Below are 21,618 nucleotides of genomic sequence, written 5' to 3'. Positions count from 1 at the left end.
AAGTCTTGTGAAATATTTGTATTTATAAAACCGTGTGCGAATGTACGTCCTAAGCTGGTTTCCCTTGTAAATCACAATAAATTCTAAATGTGGTCCAGCTTTGGCGGCTTCAAGTCACGCCCATAGTTGCCTATAAATAGTCAGCGAAACGCCCCCGATTGATATTCATTCATATGATCATCATGAGCAGAGAGGGAAAAAAAAACATTGGACTTTCAATGTGAAGTTGAAGTTGTCTTTGGAGAGGTGGAAAAGAGGAAGAAATGTTTGGAGGGCACAGTGTGGGCATTACTAATGCCAAAATAGCTTTAGAGTGACAATATGTTGCAGACACAGTTAATGCCACAGCCTCATGAAGGTGGGACCGTGGCCCAAATTATGCAAAAATGTGCCTAGCGCTACATCGTGATGGTATTTTGCCACGGGACACCGTAGCTGAGCCCTCTTGAAGTGAGACTGGCACAGTGTGGTTTCTCTGTGTGCTCCTTCTGTAGCACTGGGCCCAAAACAGCACAGAGATCCAACAGGACAGCTCGAGGAAGTCGGAACCGGCATCCTCGTTTGCCAGCAAGTCTTCTTGCTGTCTGAAGATTCGGTACCTGAATCCTTCCATTTGCCAAATCTTCCAACAGTGCAAAATCAGCCATTGTGCGTCATTACGCATTGTGATGGCGTGCTGTTTTATACCCATCCAAAAGCTACAGGTGTCAGAATTAATCTGATTGTCCATGACAAATAGTTCTGTGCAAGGAGCACGTATAATTAGTAAAACATTATTACTATTGAACCTTTCAAAATGGTTAAAACATGCTTTACAATTAAAAAGCATTTAAAACAAAAATAAAACAATTTAAAGCCATACAAATAAACAGTATATAAAACATTTGTTGTGGTGGCAGCTGTGCTCTCCCCATTATGTGTCCCTTTCCTTCCTTGTTTTTTCCCCCCTTTGTCGGTGGTGTCTGTATGTGTGTGTGTGTGTGTGTGTGTGTGTCCACTGTGTTTGTGATGTCTGCCTGTGTGTGTGGCAGACTCGCCTGAAAGTAGGTCAAGGGGCGTGGCTGGAGGATCTACCTCTCCGTACAGCTGCTGGCACTTCCACTGATTCTTACCTGCGCAGCTGCCTCTAATCTACCTGGCTGTATTTATTCCTGGGCATGGCTCTCCATCGGCGCCAGATCGTTGCACCTACCAGTGTGGTAACTAGGTTCCCAAGTTGCAGTTAGCAAACTCGTTTTTGTCTCCTTGCTATTATCTCTTGCTCTCGCTAACGTGCTTTATTTTTTCCTCCGCTCAGACTCACACCACTCAACCTGCTGCCGTGGCATTCCGTGTCTCCAGCTTTTTCACCTCCAGTCTTCCACCACCTTGTTGGGACTCCTGCAAATTGACGTCTGTACATTCCACTGCCTGCCCGCCTCAGCCCCTCTCCAGTCCAGAGTTGACCAACTCAGTATTTTCATTTCTTTGTTACTTTTTGAACTGAGCTATTCATTAAAATAATTTTTGTTCATCCACACTCTGACTCTGTCGTTGTTCTCTCTGTGTGCGGGGTTTGAACCAAAGCCTAACAACATTATACTGTAGGCTATATGGTGACCATATTAAAACGATGTGCTTCGCCAGACGGACGCATCGAAAACAGCATCAGTGGAAACATTATTTGTCGTGTTTACTGTATCATTTATGAGAATAACTTCCATAACATGCAAACATAATTACAGAACACTTTAAGTTTTCTTTTTGCAAATATACCTTTATTTGAATTTACGATAGGCCTTTACTATCATGTTTCATGTTGTTTTTCAACCCAGATTGATCAAACAGGTGTTTGTGTAGGTTATTAATTGTAAGATTGGCTTTGTGAATTCATCATATTATTAAGAGGAGATATTTTGATTTATTTTACACAATGGTCGTGTTTCATACGTCTGCCGTCTGTGTTGCCGTTTCTCATTTCACCCCTTTCTGTGCGTACGCAGTCTATGGTACGCACGCCTGGGTCAGTGGAGGATTGCACATTTTCCTGTCAGGTTTGCTTTTATAAATCCCAATTCTTACATAGAGAGCAAAGTAAGTCTTCTTTTGTTAGTACACCATGTTTATAAATGAGGCCCCAGGGCCCTTTTTCCATCAACCACCATATGGAAAGTTTTGTGCATAAACAATGCGTGCACTCTTTTTACGTATAGAATCTGATTTATCAATTTCTTCTGTCACTTAAAATGTGTGTATGTTTAGAACCCATACAAACCCCTAACGGTATACACGGTATTGCAGGCAAAACGGTTCCTAGATTACAGATACAGAAACCAAAACAAGGGTACTGTCAACCATATAGTAATTTTTAATAAAAAAACAAATAATTTCTTTCCATGAATGCCTCTATTTTATCTTGTTTCTCCAATACTGTTAACTGATCACCTATGGCTTATATCATTTTACATTAAATCACGGCCATATTGTTGACATGACATCTCCTGCTGGAGATTTGAGTTGAACGGAGCACAGTAGCCTAAAGGCTTCATCCCGTCGGTATCAAGAGAAAATACGCTTGATTGGTGTGGACCCATATCTAATAATCCCAATAGCACTAAGTAATTTATCCGGATATTTATAACTATCTCGTTCATACAGTGTCCGCATACACGTTGCAGAAGCTGAAGGCATTCAAGGATCCGTCCATCCATCTATCCATCTATCTATCTATCTTCCATCCATCCATCCATCTATCTTCCATCCATCCATCCATCCATCCATCTATCTATCTTCCATCCAACCATCCATCCATCCATTCATCCATCCATCTATCTATCTTCCATCCATCCATCCATCCATCATCTTCCATCCATCCATCCATCCATCTAACTATCTTCCATCCATCCATCTATCTATCTTCCATCCATCCATCCATCCATCCATCCATCCATCCATCCATCCATCCATCCATCCGCCTGTTAATCATGACAGAGGCTGGTCGTGTCCTTTGACCATCTTATGATGTTTTCACTAGTTAATTCGAACATTTTGGTCCCCTAAAAATGGCTTGTTCTGCGTTCGGTTGAACTACAAGCATTCAAGGAGTTGGCTGTATAGTTTTTCCGGTAAGTAATGTTGCATTTAGTTTTAAGCCTGTTTTTCGTTAGAGTGAATTACAGTTGCACCTTGCTAACCAAGTTAGCGGGCTAATTTAAAACCTTTGCTATACAAACAAACTGTAAAAATCACACTGATGTCTTTCTTCCACTTAGTTGTGTCTGCTATTAAATATGAGGACCTTCTGTCAGCACATTAGTCTGTTTTTCAAGATGAGTCACATACACGTTACAATCTATTTACAAATGCTATTTATTCCCAAAATGTACATATCACAAAAAAAGCGTGTTCTTGCATACAATACACAATATGTAGAATAAGATTTGACATGTAAGAGTTTGTTCACATAATACTGCAAGTCCTCAACTGAAGCATACATTAATGCACAAGCTCATATATTTATATGATTCATTGTGATCCAACATGCCTTAACTACATGTTTGTCTTTTATTGTAATTACAGAGGTATCCACACTGCAAACTGAATGACAAGTGCCTACAGAAGGAAGACCTCTGTATAGAGCGGCTTATTTGGTGCCATTGATCTGGGTGTGGAAAACAGAGACTGCATGGACCACATCCTAAGTTCTCAAATGTGTTATGATAATGCCAGAAAAATATTTGTAGTTCAGCTTCTTTTACTGAAGGACAGCTTTCAGCAGTTTATTATTCTGTCCTCAGTATTAAGAGGTTAAATGTATTGCTTGAAAACTGGTGTTACCACTTTAGAAGTATGTATCATGGCTGTTTAATTCTTCTTGCGTACAGCATGGTCGGTGCGGTGCGGACAGCGATATTAGGAAAATAATAAATATAAAGCCTGGGCGACTGGCTGAGCCGCACATCTCCAAGATTTGGTAACAACACGGACCGCGTTGCAATGATTGGCTACAGGAGAGAAGACGAGCCAACACAATCAGTATGAAAAATCTGGCGGTTTGCAGCACCCCGGTCGCGCTGAACGCAAGAAGCATTAAACACCTTTTAGGCATACAAAATATATATTATTTACTTAGGATTTAACAGATTAGTAATTGACACAGCATGTACTTGTATGCTTTTTTGTTTTGATACTTCAAAAATGTCAGTGTAGTAAAGCTCATGTACATTAGATTTAATCATAACACTTTTGGTAATTGAATAAATAGTTTAACATGCCATTTTTAAATGTTTATCATACTTTTCTGTTGTAATGAATTTACAATAAACCTGCACTGATAAACAGCAGCTAGTGCATTTGCAATTAACTACAAATTTTGTTTTTCAAATTTACTACACCTTGAGACATTTTATATGTAGCAGGCTCACAGCTTGGGAAGAAACTGTTCTGAAGTGTATTTATGTTAAAAGGAACCCCGACTATTAAGACACTATTTTAACGATCTAAGCGCACGGCGTAAAGCGCCTGGCGCAGGTGCGTTTAGGGAGTGTCCAAATCCACTTTTGCTAGTTTGACGGCGGAAAAAAGGGTCCATGCGCCGGGCGCATGGTTCAAAAGGGTTGTACTTAGTGTCTTCATTAATTCATAGGTGTGTTTTGGGAGAAACATGCAATAAACCAATCAGAGTGTCATCTCCCATTCCCTTTAAAAGCCAGGCACGTTTGTGCCTTGGCACATTGCTATTATGACAGATTTGCAGCGTAATATTTTCATTTGTAATCTTTTGCATATTTGTGTGCTGCTGCGCTTCCCTGTGTGTGTGTAACAGGCATAGTGTGCGCACGCTGTGCATAAGCCTAGGCGCATTTTACTAATTTGCTGTTAAAATAACAATGAAATGCTGAGCTATTGACTTTAGACCAGGTTTTTGTTGGTCAATGGCGCGATCACTTTCTGTTGCCTCAAGATAGCAATACGCCAAGAATTCACCTGAACACACCTCCCCTGTAAGACCAGCCCATCATGGGCGCAAAGATGGGCGCAGGTGCATTTGCTATTTAAACGACGTGGGTGCTGGACGGGAAATTGACAACTGCATCAGTAAACTAGCAAAGACACTTGCGACGGGCTTAGCGCTGCACCGGGTGCAAGATAGGGCCCATAGGCCTAAATATGCTACAATTGCTCTCTCCTACAAAAAACATAGTTAGAAAAATATAAAATATTTTCGTTATTTAAAAAATCCTCACAGTGTATTACAGAATTTGAACTACGAAGGCAGCCATTATTTTTTGCATGCACAATGCATTCTGGGTCGATGACATGTATAAGTTGTGTTCAGAATGAGAGGTGAGCTAATGGCGCTAAGTTTAACTGTAGCTACAGCTGAAAAGTGAATATAATGCCACATTGTGCAGCGTTTGGTTGTAAATTCCAGTCCAAAGGCAACAAGGGGAGTGATGTAAGCCTCCACTGCTTTCCTTACGAGAAGAAAATATGAAAAGAGTGGAAAGTTGCTTGTGGATGAGTACAACACCCTAAAGACGGCTGTGTTCCCGTCACTTCAGCCCTGATGCATTTGAGAGCTCACAGGTGCAGCTGGTTACAAGCGAAGACTAAAACCAAATGCCGTGCCTTCAATTTTCCCCCACAAGGACCCTATATTTTGTTAACTGCACATGATGGAATGACTCTGCGGACTCTTCTCCCTAGCCAGCCATGCATCCACCATGTAAACTGACGATATGAAGCATATCTGCAAGACCTAAAGGCAGAATTTTGAAAACAAATATACTATTGCGTTATGAAAGAATGATTTAAGCTGTTTGTCTTAACCAATAAAACAGCTGAAGCCTTCATTGGAAGCGCACCGTCCAATTAACTTTTTTCACCATTTGTAGGCTACAGTGTAGGCATACTGAGGTGAACATGTTCACGTTTGACTTGGCTATTAGTGACCTGGTTCCGATTTGGTAGACCAGCCTTCTGCCGGTCATGGAGGCTAACAAAGGCAGCCCATAAAACATCTCGAGTGAGGCAAACTGCGTTAAAGTTTTTGTGTGCTGTGATACACGGAGTATATGTAAATATAATCAAAGCATCTTGTTATAGCGTTTTACTATATATTCTCATCAGAATCAGAATCAGCTTTATTGGCCAGGTTTGCGCAAACAAACAAGGAATTTGACTCTGGTAATTTTTGCTCTCAAAGTACACTCACTTGTGCACAACAGAAAGGACAGTAAGAAATATTTTTTTTAAAAAATACTGTTAAGTATGCAGTATAACAATACTATAGAATTTAGAAATTTACAAAAAATATACAATAACAATTGGAGAGGGAAGGAATAGTGCAAATCAGTATAGTCTGAGATTTAAGATCTTAAATATAAATATAGTGCAAGGCAGTTCAGTGCAATGGTAATTATTAATAACAATATTGTAATTGTAAGATTGAAAATGTACATGAGGTAGATGAGCAGAACAGTGTCGATTGACTTTGTTCAGTGTGGGGGGGGGGGGGCTATTTCTGTGCGTTCAACATAGCGACTGCTTGAGGAAAATAAAGCAAACAACGGTTGTAGATGATTATTAAATTATTTATACCGATAAGACGATAGTCTGATCTATACTTACGCTGCCTTCCCACTGGCACTTGAAATCAGCTCCGATACGGCTGTGAAACGACCGGAAGTCATTCATTCCCTATGGAGATTTGCAGACCGCATGCGAATGGGTCCGAACCAGAAAATCATGTCAGTTGGTCATCCGGATGCGTCAAAAAAATGTAACTCTTGCGACAGGCTACGGACGGTTCCTATCTGACAATTCCAGCAGAAGTTAGCGTTCCTATTATACTGATAAACAAACCTGCTAATGCTAATTGGTTAGCTAGCAACAGACATCAAACTATTGACATTATACCGCTATATCACATTTAACCGACCTGACATGTCAACGTCCTGGGCAACTTTTCTCCATGCAGCAGCCTTTCTATTTATATCTCTATAACCCTCATCAGAGAGGTCATAGAGAATCATACATTTAAACACTTATCAGGTAGCACATGCTCTGTCCATTAATATTAACAGTCTATGGGCTAAACAAAGCAAAATACCCATACAGCCATCTGCCCCTCCCCTAGTGTTTTGTGGGCGGGGCTAAATGAGGGCATTTCCTGTTAGATGACTCAGCACTGAAATATCAAAGCGGAATGTAATGATGCAATCGTGCCAAAAGACTTTATTGAATTTAACACTTACAAGTTAAATGAAATATGTCATGTGCTTTTAAAGAAGGAGCTGACTGAACTGAGGAAGCAGCTTAATATAAGAAAATAATTTTCTAAAACCTGGAAGGAAAAGCAGAAACTTTTCCTTGAACGGGAGGAGAAACTGATCCAGGTGACCAAAGAAAAAGACTTCCTGATTAAGCAGTTGCCGTACAAACATCAATGCTTTCAGTTGAGACGGCAAAACAAAAACCTGGAATACGCCCTGAGCAGGCTGAATACAGAAATATCGCAGACAATCCATTTCCTCGAACTGGAAGTGGAGAAACATCAGTAACAGATTTGCAAACTTCAGAAGGAAAGGCAAACTTCAGGTGGAGAAAAGCAAACTTTATATAGAGAATACTGACATTCAAAACGAGAAAAGCAAACTGGAGGAGGAGATAAGGCATCTTCAGAAGGAAAAAAACTTCAGGGTGAGAAAAGCCTAATCCTCAGGCGGGAAGGTACCCAAAAAGAAAAGTTATGTATCATGGAAAAGATGTATTCTGATCTTGAGAAACAACTGGTACAAGTAGCCACAGACCTAGACATCAATTCACCAAATATATGCATCAAAGTAAGCATGGACAAGCCACTTGCTATTTCCAAAATGCATGAGAAGAATCTTGAATTAAAAGGCACACTGAACGCCAAGCGCAAGAAACTGGAGATGAAGGATTGCATAATAAGTGAAAAGGAGAAGAGGTATGAGGAGCTGAAGCAGAGTATGTCAAAGCTGCTGCCTCCGGAGAAATTGGAATCGTTGCACAAGTGTACAAAATTAGTTGACAAGGTAGCAAACATCACAAAGTTGTACCTAATTGAAAAAAAGCAGAACTGTGAATTGTGTGAGGCCTTGAAGAACAGTGGAATCAAAGTGCCTGAATACAAATCAAGTGCCATCCAAGTCCCCAATGTGTTGCACATGCAGTCCAGAGAAAAACAGGTTCACACCAAGATGCAAACCCTTAACGCAACTCTTGCCTGTCTCCCACCCATCTCCAAAAAGCCACAGCTGGAGCCTGGCATTAAATCATTCCCCGTCGGGACATCTACCATCTCAAAAAAGAAATTCTTTAATTCTAAAGAGAAGTTAGATCTACTCATAACCAACATGACCAATGAGTCACAAGACAAATTACGTTATATGCTTATCCCACCCATCTCCTCCAACTGTCTCCAGTCTGCAATATGTCAGAAAAAAATCTTCGTGACTGAAACATCACAAACAATAACTAGAAGGGGCACTCCAAAAGCGCAGACCTCAGGGAAGTGACAGTAGAATCAGAAAAAAGGAGGAAAAATGTCTCCGCTGCTAAATCCGCTCTACTTCCAGTGATGTCACCGGTGTACAGAAAAACTACGGAGTGCTACTTAGCTTTGGTAGCTGAGGTTGCAATACTGTTCACAAACTTTCCGTTCTCTTCTCTTGTGCTACAAACTAGCTACGTTTCCATCGGGTATGGACGAGGACGGCTCACAGGTTAGCACTGCCACCTCACAGCAGGAAGATACTGGGTTGGATCCCCATTTCTGTGTGTTTCTGTGTGTGTGTGTGTGTGTGTGTTTCTGTGAGTATGCATCTTTTCCACGTGTCCATGTGGGTTTACTCCGGGTGCTCTGGTTTCCTCCCACAAACAAAAACATTTATGTTAGTTGTGGTGTCTGGTTGTGCCTTCCTTGGTCAGGGGCACTGACGGGAGCACTATCCTAGGCTTGACGGAGAAGCGTAGCCCATCACGTGTCAGATCCAGGACAAAAGACAGCAAAGTCATTTTATTATTAACGTTAAAGGTTTTAAAAAAAATCACTCGTCACTCATGCTGATTGACCGGGCTCAGCGGGCAGACTTTCCGCTCCCCCAGGAACATCTCTCAATGAAAAGTCGGGCGCAGATCATTTTAATAACATCTTAGTTCTGATATTGAGTTAGCTAAGATCACATTCATATCAGTGTAGGAAAAACCAAAGCACAACATTCCTTTTAATCGTTGATCTGATCATCAATTGGCACAAGCCCACCTGTCAGCACCCCTGACCAAGGCACCAACAGACACCACAACTCCGCGATAGCTTTCCCTGGTAGCGATAGGCTTCATCAGCACTGTGTGAACTCATTTGGCAAGGTTTTGAATGTAACAGACATTAATTTCTTTGTAAAAGTTCCAAATTCCAAATTAAATTTTAATTTAAATAAATGTCTGTTTAGTCACTATCACTGGAGGTTTCCCAAGGAGCTTGTGTGCTACTAAGTTGAAGAAGGAGCACATAAAGAACTTCAGGGGCGCAATAAAAATTCATTAATTAAATGTGTTTTTATTTAATAAAAGGATGTTCTATCAGTCTGTCGTGGCCAGTGCTATCTTCTTCGCTGTCACATGCTGGGGCAGTGGGATGAAGGTCGCTGACACCAACAGACTGAACAAACTGATCAGGAGGGCTGGTGATGTCGTGGGGGAGGAGCTGGACACATTGACGACCGTGGCTAAGAGGATAATGTCTCACACCCTCTCTACGACACACTGGGCCAGCTGAGGAGCACCTTCAGCAGAAGACTCCTCTCACCCAGATGCACCACAGAGCGCCACAGGAAGTCGTTCCTGCCTGTGGTCATTAAACTCTACAACACCTCCCTCAGAGAGTCACACACCCCCTCTCTGTAATCATCTCATCTCAAACATAGACAATTCACTTCTCTTTTTTATTGCACTATAATCATCTCAACATAGACAATCATTTTCTCTTTCTATTGCACTATTTGCACATTAACATTAACACTGTACATTTCATATTTTATTTATTATTACTGTATATTTGTTTTTATTATATATGTTAAAAGTCTGGATAATATATGTTGTTTGTATACCTGGAGTGGTAACAAAAATAACTTCCCCCTGGGATTATTAAAGTATTTCTGATTCTGATCTGATTCTGATTCTAACAAGGCAACATTTACAAAGTGGTTTCATTTATTTGAAAACGAAAAGTATACTAGGTTTAAATAATTTCTCCTTCAAACTATTTATTTAATAATTGGTATTTATTTATACTTAAAACTGCTTTAAACTTTCTGTCCTTCCTGCACGGTGTCATGTTCACTCCGATGTTGTCTGTCTTAATTACATCACAACATTGCTCCAACCTGTATCTGTCTGTCTGTATCAAGTGATTGTTTTCTGGTGTCCTGTCTGTTGTTCTTGGCTGCCCATCACTCTGTCAACTCTTTCTGTTTGACTTTGTCTGATTTGTCCATCTGTACTTTCCCTTCTCCCAGTCTGTCTGCCTGGGTAACTATCCAACTGTCTTTGAGTCTGTCTGTCGGTTTGCCCTTGTGTTAGCTGAAGTCAAAGACAGTATGACATTTAAGGGTGTTTTCACACCTGTAGTTCCTTTGCTTTGGTCCAAATCAGTTGTTGAGTTAGTAAACTTGGAGCGATTTGCCCTCGGTCGGTTTGGTTTGGTTTGGTTGGAAAAATCCAAGTGTACCAAAATGCGTCAATTGCCTGATTACAAATCAGGCAAGAACGTCCAGCCCTCTTATTGGTCGGATATGTCTGGGGGTGGGAGCAAGAAAGTAAATACAGGAAAAAGGTCCTGTGTTCTGGTCTAGTGGTCAAACCAGCTCATTTCATTAAAATTATCTGACATCTCTTTCGCAAGAGACATTACTACATCTGCTCTGGTCACCGAGACTTCGCTCTGCTCTGCCGACATCTGTCTCCAATTTTAGCGGCAGCTGGTTTGACCACGGAGATACGAGTGACGGACAGCAAGCTTGAATGCAGTCTATTTCTGTAATAGAAACACTGCAAGCTGCTACAGTTTGCTGCTCTGCTGCATCGCAGATTGCTAAACACACCTGACTACAGGAGACATTAGCTCAGACTTGCGTACTGAGTACTGAGTACATATAGTTGGTGCGGTTTGAGTACGGATGACGTTCTCACCACAAACGAACCGCTCCAGAGTTTGATTGAAAGCGTACCGAGACCACCTCTTCAAGCAGGTCTCGGTACACTTGTTTGGTCCGCTTTTAGTGCGCACCAGAGTTTGATAACCGCGTTCTCACCTGCCCAAACGAACCCCACCAGCGGGGCAAACGAACTCTAGTTCGATTCAACCGAACTAAAGGCTGTTGGTGTGAAAACGCCCTAAAACAGCAGGATCATCTGATGCTAGCAGTGTGCCTACATTTTGTTGGAACCCTCCTTTAACCAATTGTGTTTCGCTCTAAAGCCAAGTTCCGACCAAAGATTCGCCACAAGATGAATTGAAACTTGCAACACGCTGGTCTGCAACGCTCTGAAAGCTGCCAGTTCACACCAATGCGATGAGAAGGTGTATCGTCTCCATAGCAACGACTCTTCGTACTTACTTCTAACTTCCGACTTTCAGGCTTTTTTGTAGCTGGATATCATTTGTTGCATCTATATATGAATGTGGATAACGTTGATAGTGTAGTCTCGCATTGCCAGACCTTTCTCCACAGCTCTGCGGAGGAGGGTCTGGCTAGTCCACACAGCATTCCGGGATGGGAGAAAAATGTGCTCTGGTTTACTGGCATGTCTTTAAACCAATCTCAATCGTCTTGGGCGGGACTATGCGCCAGACGTAGACTTGGTGCCTCTGCAAAATAGCCTCGGGGTAACTTGTTTAGGTGGAACGTGTACGTTCAAAGGTTGTTTTAGTTGTTCAACAGAAAACTCAGATTAGACAGATAGTCTAGCTAGCTGTCTGGAATTACCCTGCAGAGATCTGAAGAACAGTTAACCATAGTCCTCATAAATCGACTGGCGTTTAAAATTCCAATACAAAGACAATGGAAGATAACAGTCTTCCGGCCAAAAAGAAGGACATCCGGTGGAATTTCCAACATTATAACACATAATTTTATTTCTATAGTTTGTAGCTGATTTTACAAGCTGACTTCGCTATCGGCTGTTGAGACATGTGATGTCCCTTACGTTCTCAAACCAGCCACGGGCGACTTGACAGGCTGAGTCGCAGTTGAGACAGCAAAACAAAAACCTGTAATACGCCCTGAGTAGGCTGAATACAGAAATATTGCAAACAATCCATTTCCTCGAGCTGGAGGTAGAGAAACATCAGCAACAGATTTGCAAACTTCAGAAGGAGAAAGGCAAACTTCAGGAGGAGAAAAGCAAGCTTCATATAGAGAATACTGACAGTAAACTCGAGGAAGAGACAAACTTCAGGGTGAAAAAAACCTAATAAGTGAAAAGGAGGTAAAAAAAAAAAGAGGTATTGAAGGAATAATCTGACCAATAATAATGCTAATCTTATATATATCTTATCTTATTATATACAGACGTGCTCAGATTTGTTGGTACCCTTACAGCTCATTGAAATAATGCTTCATTCCTCCTGAAAAGTGATGAAATTGAAAGCTATTTTATCATGTATACTTGCATGCCTTTGGTATGTCATAGAATAAAGCAAAGAAGCTGTGAAAAGAGATGAATTATTGCTTATTCTACAAAGATATTCTAAAATGGCCTGGACACATTTGTTGGTACCCCTTAGAAAAGATAATAAATAACTGGATCATAGTGATATTTCAAACTAATTAGTTTCTTTAATTAGTATCACACATGTCTCCAATCTTGTAATCAGTCATTCAGCCTATTTAAAAGGAGAAAAATAGTCACTGTGCTGTTTGGTATCATTGTGTGCACCACACTGAGCATGGACCAGAGAAAGCAAAGGAGAGAGTTGTCTGAGGAGATCAGAAAGAAAATAATAGACAAGCATGGTAAAGGTAAAGGCTACAAGACCATCTCCAAGCAGCTTGATGTTCCTGTGACAACAGTTGCAAATATTATTAAGAAGTTTAAGGTCCATGGAACTGTAGCCAACCTCCCTGGGCGCGGCCGCAAGAGGAAAATCGACCCCAGATTGAACAGAAGGATAGTGCGAATGGTAGAAAAAGAACCAAGGATAACTGCCAAAGAGATGCAAGCTGAACTCCAAGGTGAAGGTACGTCAGTTTCTGATCGCACCATCCGTCGCTTTTTGAGCGAAAGTGGGCTCCATGGAAGAAGACCCAGGAGGACTCCACTTTTGAAAGAGAAACATACTGACCAGACTGGAATTTGCTAAAATGCATATTGACAAGCCACAATCCTTCTGGGAGAATGTCCTTTGGACAGATGAGTCAAAACTGGAGCTTTTTGGCAAGTCACATCAGCTCTATGTTCACAGATGAAAAAATGAAGCTTTCAAAGAAAAGAACACCATACCTACAGTGAAACATGGAGGAGGCTCGGTTATGATTTGGGGCTGCATTGCTGCACCTGGCACAGGGTGCCTTGAATCTGTGCAGGGCACAATGAAATCTCAAGACTATCAAGGCATTCTGGAGCGAAACATACTGCCCAGTGTCAGAAAGCTCGGTCTCAGTCGCAGGTCATGGGTCCTCCAACAGGATAATGACCCAAAACACACAGCTAAAAGCACCCAAGAATGGATAAGAACAAAACATTGGACTATTCTGAAGTGGCCTTCTATGAGTCCTGATCTGAATCCTATCGAACATCTATGGAAAGAGCTGAAACTTGCAGTCTGGAGAAGGCACCCATCAAACCTGAGACAGCTGGAGCAGTTTGCTCAGGAAGAGTGGGCCAAACTACCTGTTAACAGGTGCAGAAGTCTCATTGAGAGCTACAGAAAACGTTTGATTGCAGTGATTGCCTCTAAAGGTTGTGCAAAAAAATATTAGGTTAGCGGTCCCATCATTTTTGTCCATGTCATTTTCATTTGTTTTCTTATTTACAATATTATGTTGAATAAAAAATCAAAAGCAAAGTCTGATTTCTATTAAATATGTAATAAACAATGGTGGATGCCGAGAGAGAGAGAAAATCAGAGAAAATTGTGCATTCTTCATTTTTTGTGGAGGGGTACCAACAAATTTGAGCACGTCTGTATATGTTGTTGCATTAAGAGTTGTGTATTTGACTAAAGGTTGGGTTCAGAGGCATAAAGCCTCTCATTGTTTAAGAATGTCTGAGTCAACACAGCTTGACCTTTAATTAGGTGTGATCAAAAGAGGAACAGTTAGATAAGTTTGTAGAAAACAGTTCTGCTCCAAGGTCAGCTTGTTAAAAGAGTGATGTAACTGTCAGCCGCGGTGAAAAACAGTAAATATCTGGAGAGTAAATCATCATTCCACCCTGGATACGGGAGATGAGCCGGTTGCTGGGGAAGTGTGGATCTGCCCGGAGACTGAAGGAGTGGCCTGCATGATAAAAGTGTAGGAGAGTGAGATAACGGGGCTCACATTTCTGGGAGTGACTGGACGAACCTGAGCCCGTACAACATTGTCTGTCTGCTAGGGCAAGTCTAGTCTTAGAATTGTGAAACCGTATGCATACGCCTTGTAAGTCTTGAAATACTGATTACTAAAGTTGTGAAGCTGATTTTCATCGTGTCTGTGAAGTTATTTTGTGTCTTCTGGTCTTACCATCAACAAATACTGTATGTCGGGGAAGAAAAGGCGTGTAGTGTTAATTTGAGTCAAATTGTTAAGGGCCTGAGGGCCCAAGAGGTCCGGTTCCAGTGTTCCTCTTCAGTATGAGGAACGGAAGCAGAGTATGTCAAAGCTGCTGCCTCAGGAGAGATTGGAATCAATGCAGAAGTGCCAGTTTGTGACCCGAGATCTAAGTAAAAAGGTCAAGGCATTAACGGGACAGTTTAACATGTCTCAAGCAATAGTTGAAGAGTACAAATATGAGAATGGGAAATTAGTTGACAAGGTAGCAAACATCACAAAGTTGTACCTAATTGAAAAAAAGCGGAACTGAGACTTGTGTGAGGCATTGAAGAAGAGTGTAATCAAAGTGCCTGAATACAAATCAAGTGCCATCCAGGTCCCAGCCAGCCTCAATGTGTTGCACATGCAGTCCGGAGAAAAACAGGTTCACACCTAGATGCAAACCCTTAACGCAACTCCTGCCTGTCTCCCACCCATCTCCAAAAAGCCACAGCTGGAGCCCGGCATTAAATCATTTGCCGTTTTATTTATACGATTCACAGCTTTGTTCTAGGCGCTCCCTCTCTTCAGTCATTTTCTAGCTCGTTGGCGCTCGTTAGGCCTCCGTGTAAAACTGTCAGTTCGTAACATAGAAATAAAATGGATTATGGATCATTTTATTTCCATACGTTCTAAAAACCAGCCACGGGCGACTTTACAGGCTGAGTCGCAGTCGCGACACAATCAGCTGGCTAGAGTTGAGCTGAGATGGGCCAGTTCAGACCGCTGCAACCTTTCCCTGCCACATTCTAAAACGGTTTCGCCTCGTCGTGCATCTTAGGTCTGAACTGGGCCTAACCCCTCACCCCCTAGCCCTCACCCCCTACTCCCCCTATTTAATACAATGCTGGATAGTTGAATGAATATAAATACATATCTATTCACCATATTTGAATTATTGTTTTATATTAGTAAAATCTCAATCTGCAACGTAGCCAGTAATTCTCTCTCTCTCTATATATATATATATATATATATATATATGTCCCCCCCTATATATATATATATATATATATATATATAGGGGGGGGACATTTTGAGCATATTTAAATAGTGGGGGGGATGATTACAGCCTTGGTGGGTGGGGTTACAAAATGTACATTTAAGTGACACACAGGACACGAACCCTGGTCTGCTGGCTGAAAGTCCTTGTGGTGTTTGATCATCCACCACCCCAACGTCCTTTTGCAGATTTTCAGTCTTTATAGTACTTGCTACTGTTGTCGCTCTTCATACTACGATTTTTTTGGGATGCTTTTTCCTTTATTATAGAGTGACAGTGGATAGACTGGAAAGGGGGAGAGAGATGGGGGATGACACGCAGCAAGGGGCAGCAGGTCGGATTCGAACCCGTGCCGCTGCAAAGGACTCAGCCTACATGGGGCGAACGCTCTTACTGGGTGAGTTAGAGGCCGCCCTGGTTTGATGGGATTTAACGACAAAAGAAACAATATAGGATATCCAGACTTTAGGATGTCACAAAGCGAAAACTAAATGTTTTCCAAAAGATTTAATACTTAGTTTTGGTTTTCTTTTCTTTTTTTAGAGCTGCCTGAGCACCATTTTCAATATACTGTTTGCAGCTGTGAGTAGGAATTTTTATTTCCTTTGTCAAATGCACTGTGAAATACTTTTACTTTTCCAGAGTGAACACACTATATTCAAACCCTGGTTAGAATCAGTATGTCAGCAGCTATACTGTTGCACATTTTCTGGTACATTTGCACAAGAATAAAAGCAACAAACATGCTGTGTCTCACCGTGCGGCTCTCTGTGCAGCCTTCACCTCGTCAGGATGTGGTATCCCTTGATATTCTCCTTCGTACATTTGATCCTCTTCATCATGTCCTTCGGTCACGTCACTTGCTGCATCCTCTTCTTGGAGAGGATAGTCTGCCTGATAACCATATCCATCATGGCCACCACCTTCTCCATAACTCCCATAGCTGTCACCTCCTCCTTGGTGGTATGTTGTGTTTTGCCACGGGTCAGCCATTTGGCTTACTAGGCCTGCTAGGCTAAAAGCTAATTTTACAGCAAGTAGAAGGGTTTTCTTTGGCTAGACTGCTGTTAAACTTCCGAAATAAGTGATTGAGATAAACACGCACGTTTTATCTTTTAGTTCAGCATGATTAATTCATTAGCATAAAAAGTGCAAATTATGCTAACCAACTAGTGTCAAAGTCCTTAGTTACAGAGACTGTGTACCTAACACTGGCTTTTAAAGTTAATAGTGAACAATGATGTTAACATCTAACAAATTCACCCAATTTGCTGTGCAGTATAGCTTATGCTAGATAAAAGCAAATATATGTAGTAATGTGTCTGTCTCAGGTTCTGTTGTGGTGGTCCTGGTGGGTACTCCAGAGTCCTGTCAGATCTTCAATTTTCACTTCTAAAAAAAACAGAAAAACTCAGGTTAATTAAGATGCATTTGTCTTCATTGCAAATTGTTTCATACACATAGACACTTGCAATATAGCAGACTTTAATAAGTGAACACTGTTTGTCACTTATATGTCCACCACACATATTCTGCATTAATTTCAACTTGACTTTGATGGCAGACTGTTGCTGTGAATTGCATATGCTCATCCACAAGAGAAACCAAGGTGTCACTTTCCCCACAATCACAAAATAATTGGTTGTAATGGAAATGTCAGGGAATATTTGCTGACTGGACAAGTTATATCTTTTAAAACAATTTATTATATATGTATATATTAGTGTTTTAATAGTGTGGGGACGGAAAGCAGCAGGGGAGATTAAGCCATAGACAGAATAGTCAATAGGTTTTTCAGCTTAAATTGGTTTAATTTAAATTGGTTTATTGTAGTTTAATTTTAATTTAAGTTTAATTCAGTTAGATGTGACTGTTTTATATGCAAAAAAAATGATATATATCATATTGCTACATAAACAGGATCCTGATAAACAGTAATTATTTTATATTATTAGGATTTCAAAATTAAACTGTCACATTATAACGTAGCCTGGGAAAACCCTGACCAACTTCCGGCAAATTTGAGATTTGCTCTGCAAGTCCGTCTGGCCAAGAGCCCATTCAAGCCCATTTTAAATTTTTCCAAATCGAGGCACCAATCACAACCGCTTTATACGATGACGATAGCACAGCGACATTGAAGCGTCATCTCCTTCAACGCTCTGATTGGTTTTAGGTCTATCCAATTGCACCCAGAGGCATTTGAGCGGCGTCCGTTGGTCCTTTGGAAATGGGCTGTGAATAAACCTTCCCCAGACCTACTCTCAGTTACAACTGAGAAGGGTCTGGTGTCAATCAGGCTAATTATAACGTGAAACAAATAAAGTTTGTATGTTGGAGAAACGTGAACAAAATCTTGCTATAACATGAAAATGTCTTGGTACAATGTGATAAACATCTTTTAACATGATACTGATCTGTTTTTCTTTTTCCACCCTGGTAGTAATACGTAATTTTGCAACAGTCGGAATCAATCTTGTACAAAAATTAACGAGCGGGTATGCTGTGCGCAACATCACTCCGAAAGACTGCAGATGTAATTATGATACCTTCTGCTTTCAGATGGGTGTAAAGAGAGTCTCCAGAGTAAAGGAGTGGATTATAGAGCTGGTAAGAATCACTCACCAATCATTATTCTGCCTCACTGGCATTGATGCCATAATTGGAATACCTTTTTTATATGTGATCACATGTCAGCTAGTTTATGTGGTGGGTCTTCACCAAAGAGCCAAATAGTGACCAAAATATTGTTGAACACAATGCGCTGAACTGTCAACCTGTTCTGAGCAGGTGGGTAGCAGACAATGTGAGACACATTCATTCTTCGCACCAAGATTGCAGTGCACCCCTGAACTGGCATTGCCACACACTCAACCGTCTAGGAAATAACCTGACGGTTAAACCAAACCGCCGGTGAGCCACAGTGTTTCATCGCCCTTTGCTGACACGAAAATTGGGCCCTCAGTTTGTTGTCTTAGAGGTGACTGTGTCGTATCCACCATATGGATGCTTTCTACTCCAGGAAGCCAGTCAGTGTCACTGCCAAGTTACACCCAAAACTCTGCTCTTCCCTGCAAGGCACATGCTCTCGGTCTGTATGAGGACGAACTAGGAATGATAAATAGCTCTGGACTTTCGACTCCGTATGCCAGCCCAGTGCCACCCCATCATACACCAACAACGAACCATAAGCCATGGGACCCACATCACATTGTAGAATAATGGTGAAGTGCAAGCATTGACATCATTGGCCTAGAGTAGTTGCATTGCAATTTTTACATTAAGTCTGGCATTATTAGTTATTTTACTACAGATAAAGATTTCTTTTTATTTTATTGTATAAAATAATGTCCTTGTCCTGTGGCATTTTGGGCCGCGACAATCACAAAAAAAGGCCGCGAAATCCTGGAGGGACTGCCAAATCTTTCTCTGCAGTGCTGTGGAGACAGGTCTGTTAATGCAAGACTAACCTAGAAACGACCCTATAATGCTTTTGGTGCGTGTTTTGCCATTTAAAATAAAAACGCACGCCTCAGATGCTTTTAATGCGTGGACAGTCATCGCTAGACAGACTTAACGGTGAAAAAAACACTGACATGCTTTTTAACAAAGAAAGAGGCAAAGTTGCTTGGCTTTTTTTCCAGGTCATTATCACATTATTTTCTACACGGCTTCCAGTATTTATACTTCATATATTAACTTATATATCATTATCAACATCATTGCAGGACTGTTGATGTGATATATTTACCTAGATAACAAATTGGGACACAGCCATAGAAGGTAGGTAACAAAATGTTTCCACGTTTGGTCACAAATGTGCAAGATCATGCTCACTTCTGTTGAAATTTATGATGTGAGCAACACAATACTACAAACAGTGAAGTGTAGTATTAAGCCCTATTCACACAGGACTAGTATTACCAGGGGACCACATCTGTGTTTTGCATAGCGCATTCGCACGGGATAAGCAAAGTCTGTATTTACTCTGATTTACTGACATCCCTTGGATATGATGTCAAGGCTCTGTCAAAATTTATATTAATTTATAATGGACAATGCAGCCGCTCTGACCCAAATAACAGTCTGATTCGCACAGGACTAATATTATCACACAACCTCTGTGTTTGCCGAAATACGGTAGGTAATTTGTGGTGGAATTTTTACTTGACAAATTACAAACATGGCAGACTCACACAAAGATCACAGAACACCTCCACAATTATAACAAATGACTAGAGCTCCCCAGGCAATACTAGTCCCGTGTGAATAGGGCTTTAGATTACTTTAGCCTCTGTGATACATTGCTGTTGTTTGATAGCTGGCCATAATTGCAGGACCACACCATCATACTCCCTTATTTAATCTTGCACTATTGTAAAACAAATAACTGTGATATATCAATAAGTGCCCTGTCTGTCCTGTCTAGTTTTGCGGTTTCTTCTGCCACTGAGGCTCTTGATGAAGACAGACCATTACTCCATTAGTTTAACAGCAGTACACCATTAGTGGTTGGGGTGATGGCCACTGGATATATTGCTCCACTTTGTACTACACAATTCCTTTTATGCCCCACTTCTTTATTCAACGGTTGCTTTGTCACTCCCCTCTGTTGTACTGGTTAACTCTGCTCTGATACTACTGCAGGTTACTTTCACAGCAAGATATGTACTTTTATACATAAGATACAACTCAGATAGGGAAATATTGGCAGGACTCAGATAATGCCAGGAGTAGGCCTTAATGTGTACTAGTTAAACTAGAACATTTACGTAGCTTTCATGAACATGGATTAAATTTGGCTTAGTCAGCAACTATGGAGTCCTGGAGTAAGGTAAGTAGGCCTAAATGATAAGACCTTGGTTAAGCCTAATTATTGTAGGTTAAAGGGTAACTTTGTTTTTTTCAACCTGGACCCTATTTTCCAATGTTTTGTGTCTAAGTGGCTAATGGGAACAACAATCTTTGAAACTGGTCCTGTATTGAGCAAGACCACTACAGTCGGCAGTGGCAAAACAAGCTGCAATGTAAAGTTATTGGGCAATTGCCCACTTTCACTTAACGTCCACTAAAAGTGCTTGTTTTGCCACTGACTGCCACTGGTCAGGTTATTTTTCTAAGCGTTTGACAACATTTTGGAAAGGATCCCTACAGAGGTCAAACTTTTTGTCAAAGACTAAGACCCTTTTTGTTTAACATGAAACGTTCCTGAAATTGCTACAAAAATACATATGAAAACCAAAGCTGTCCACATCCACCACTCTGGTTTGGTTAAAATAGACCCCTAATTCATTTAATAGCGTAACTCACGCCAAGGGTCTTTCTGTGAATATACCCAAGTCAAACTTTTGTTTAAAAGCATAATTAGGACGGAAACGCCACTTTTAAGATTTACCATATTCTCGTTTTTCAGTCAAATGGCCTTTTGAATGGGAGAACGAGGGGCACTTCTATGATAGCATCAAATCCACTATTTTTAAATCACTAAGAAGGCTCGACACAACATGAAACATTGTTTGTGTACACAGAGTTTACTAAAAACAAAGGTTTTGAGCAACTCACGTTAGCAGTTGTTGTTTATGCTATCCGCCATTTCAATGTCAAAAATAGTCGATCTCCGAATGTGAATGAACGGACTCCATAGGATGAAATGTCATTCTTATATGAGGCTCCTTCTTCAACTACAAGGTCAATATTGTGTTTCACTAACGACAAAACAATAAATTATCCGTGCATTTATATGGAACTAAGCTTTAGGAGCTTTCCATCTTTACTCTCCTCCCTCGACTATTTTTGACTTACGAGATGGACGGC

At 40.9% G+C, this 21,618-nt stretch overlaps 1 protein-coding gene across 2 annotated transcripts in view; it reads right to left on the bottom strand.

Moving 5' to 3' along the window:
• The window catches only part of LOC116048660 (synaptic vesicle glycoprotein 2B-like), a 112,488-nt gene that overhangs the window by 81,908 nt on the left and 8,962 nt on the right, over positions 1-21,618 (bottom strand). The window contains exons 2-3 of one of the 2 annotated variants that reach the window (XM_036003043.1): positions 16,951-17,196; positions 16,562-16,847 (exon numbers count right to left, since the gene is read on the bottom strand). In XM_036003043.1, the coding sequence (XP_035858936.1) occupies positions 16,562-16,797 (236 nt within the window). In that variant the 5' untranslated portion in view covers positions 16,798-16,847; positions 16,951-17,196. The remainder of the gene's footprint in view (positions 1-16,561; positions 16,848-16,950; positions 17,197-21,618) is intronic. The other variant, XM_036003044.1, reaches the window with a different exon arrangement.

The sequence above is a fragment of the Sander lucioperca genome, chromosome 7 (genome assembly GCF_008315115.2).
Source record: "Sander lucioperca isolate FBNREF2018 chromosome 7, SLUC_FBN_1.2, whole genome shotgun sequence".
In the NCBI taxonomy this organism is placed as follows: Eukaryota; Metazoa; Chordata; class Actinopteri; order Perciformes; family Percidae; genus Sander; species Sander lucioperca.
Note: the sequence above shows the minus strand (reverse complement) of the source record. Positions and strands in the feature narration are given on the sequence as shown.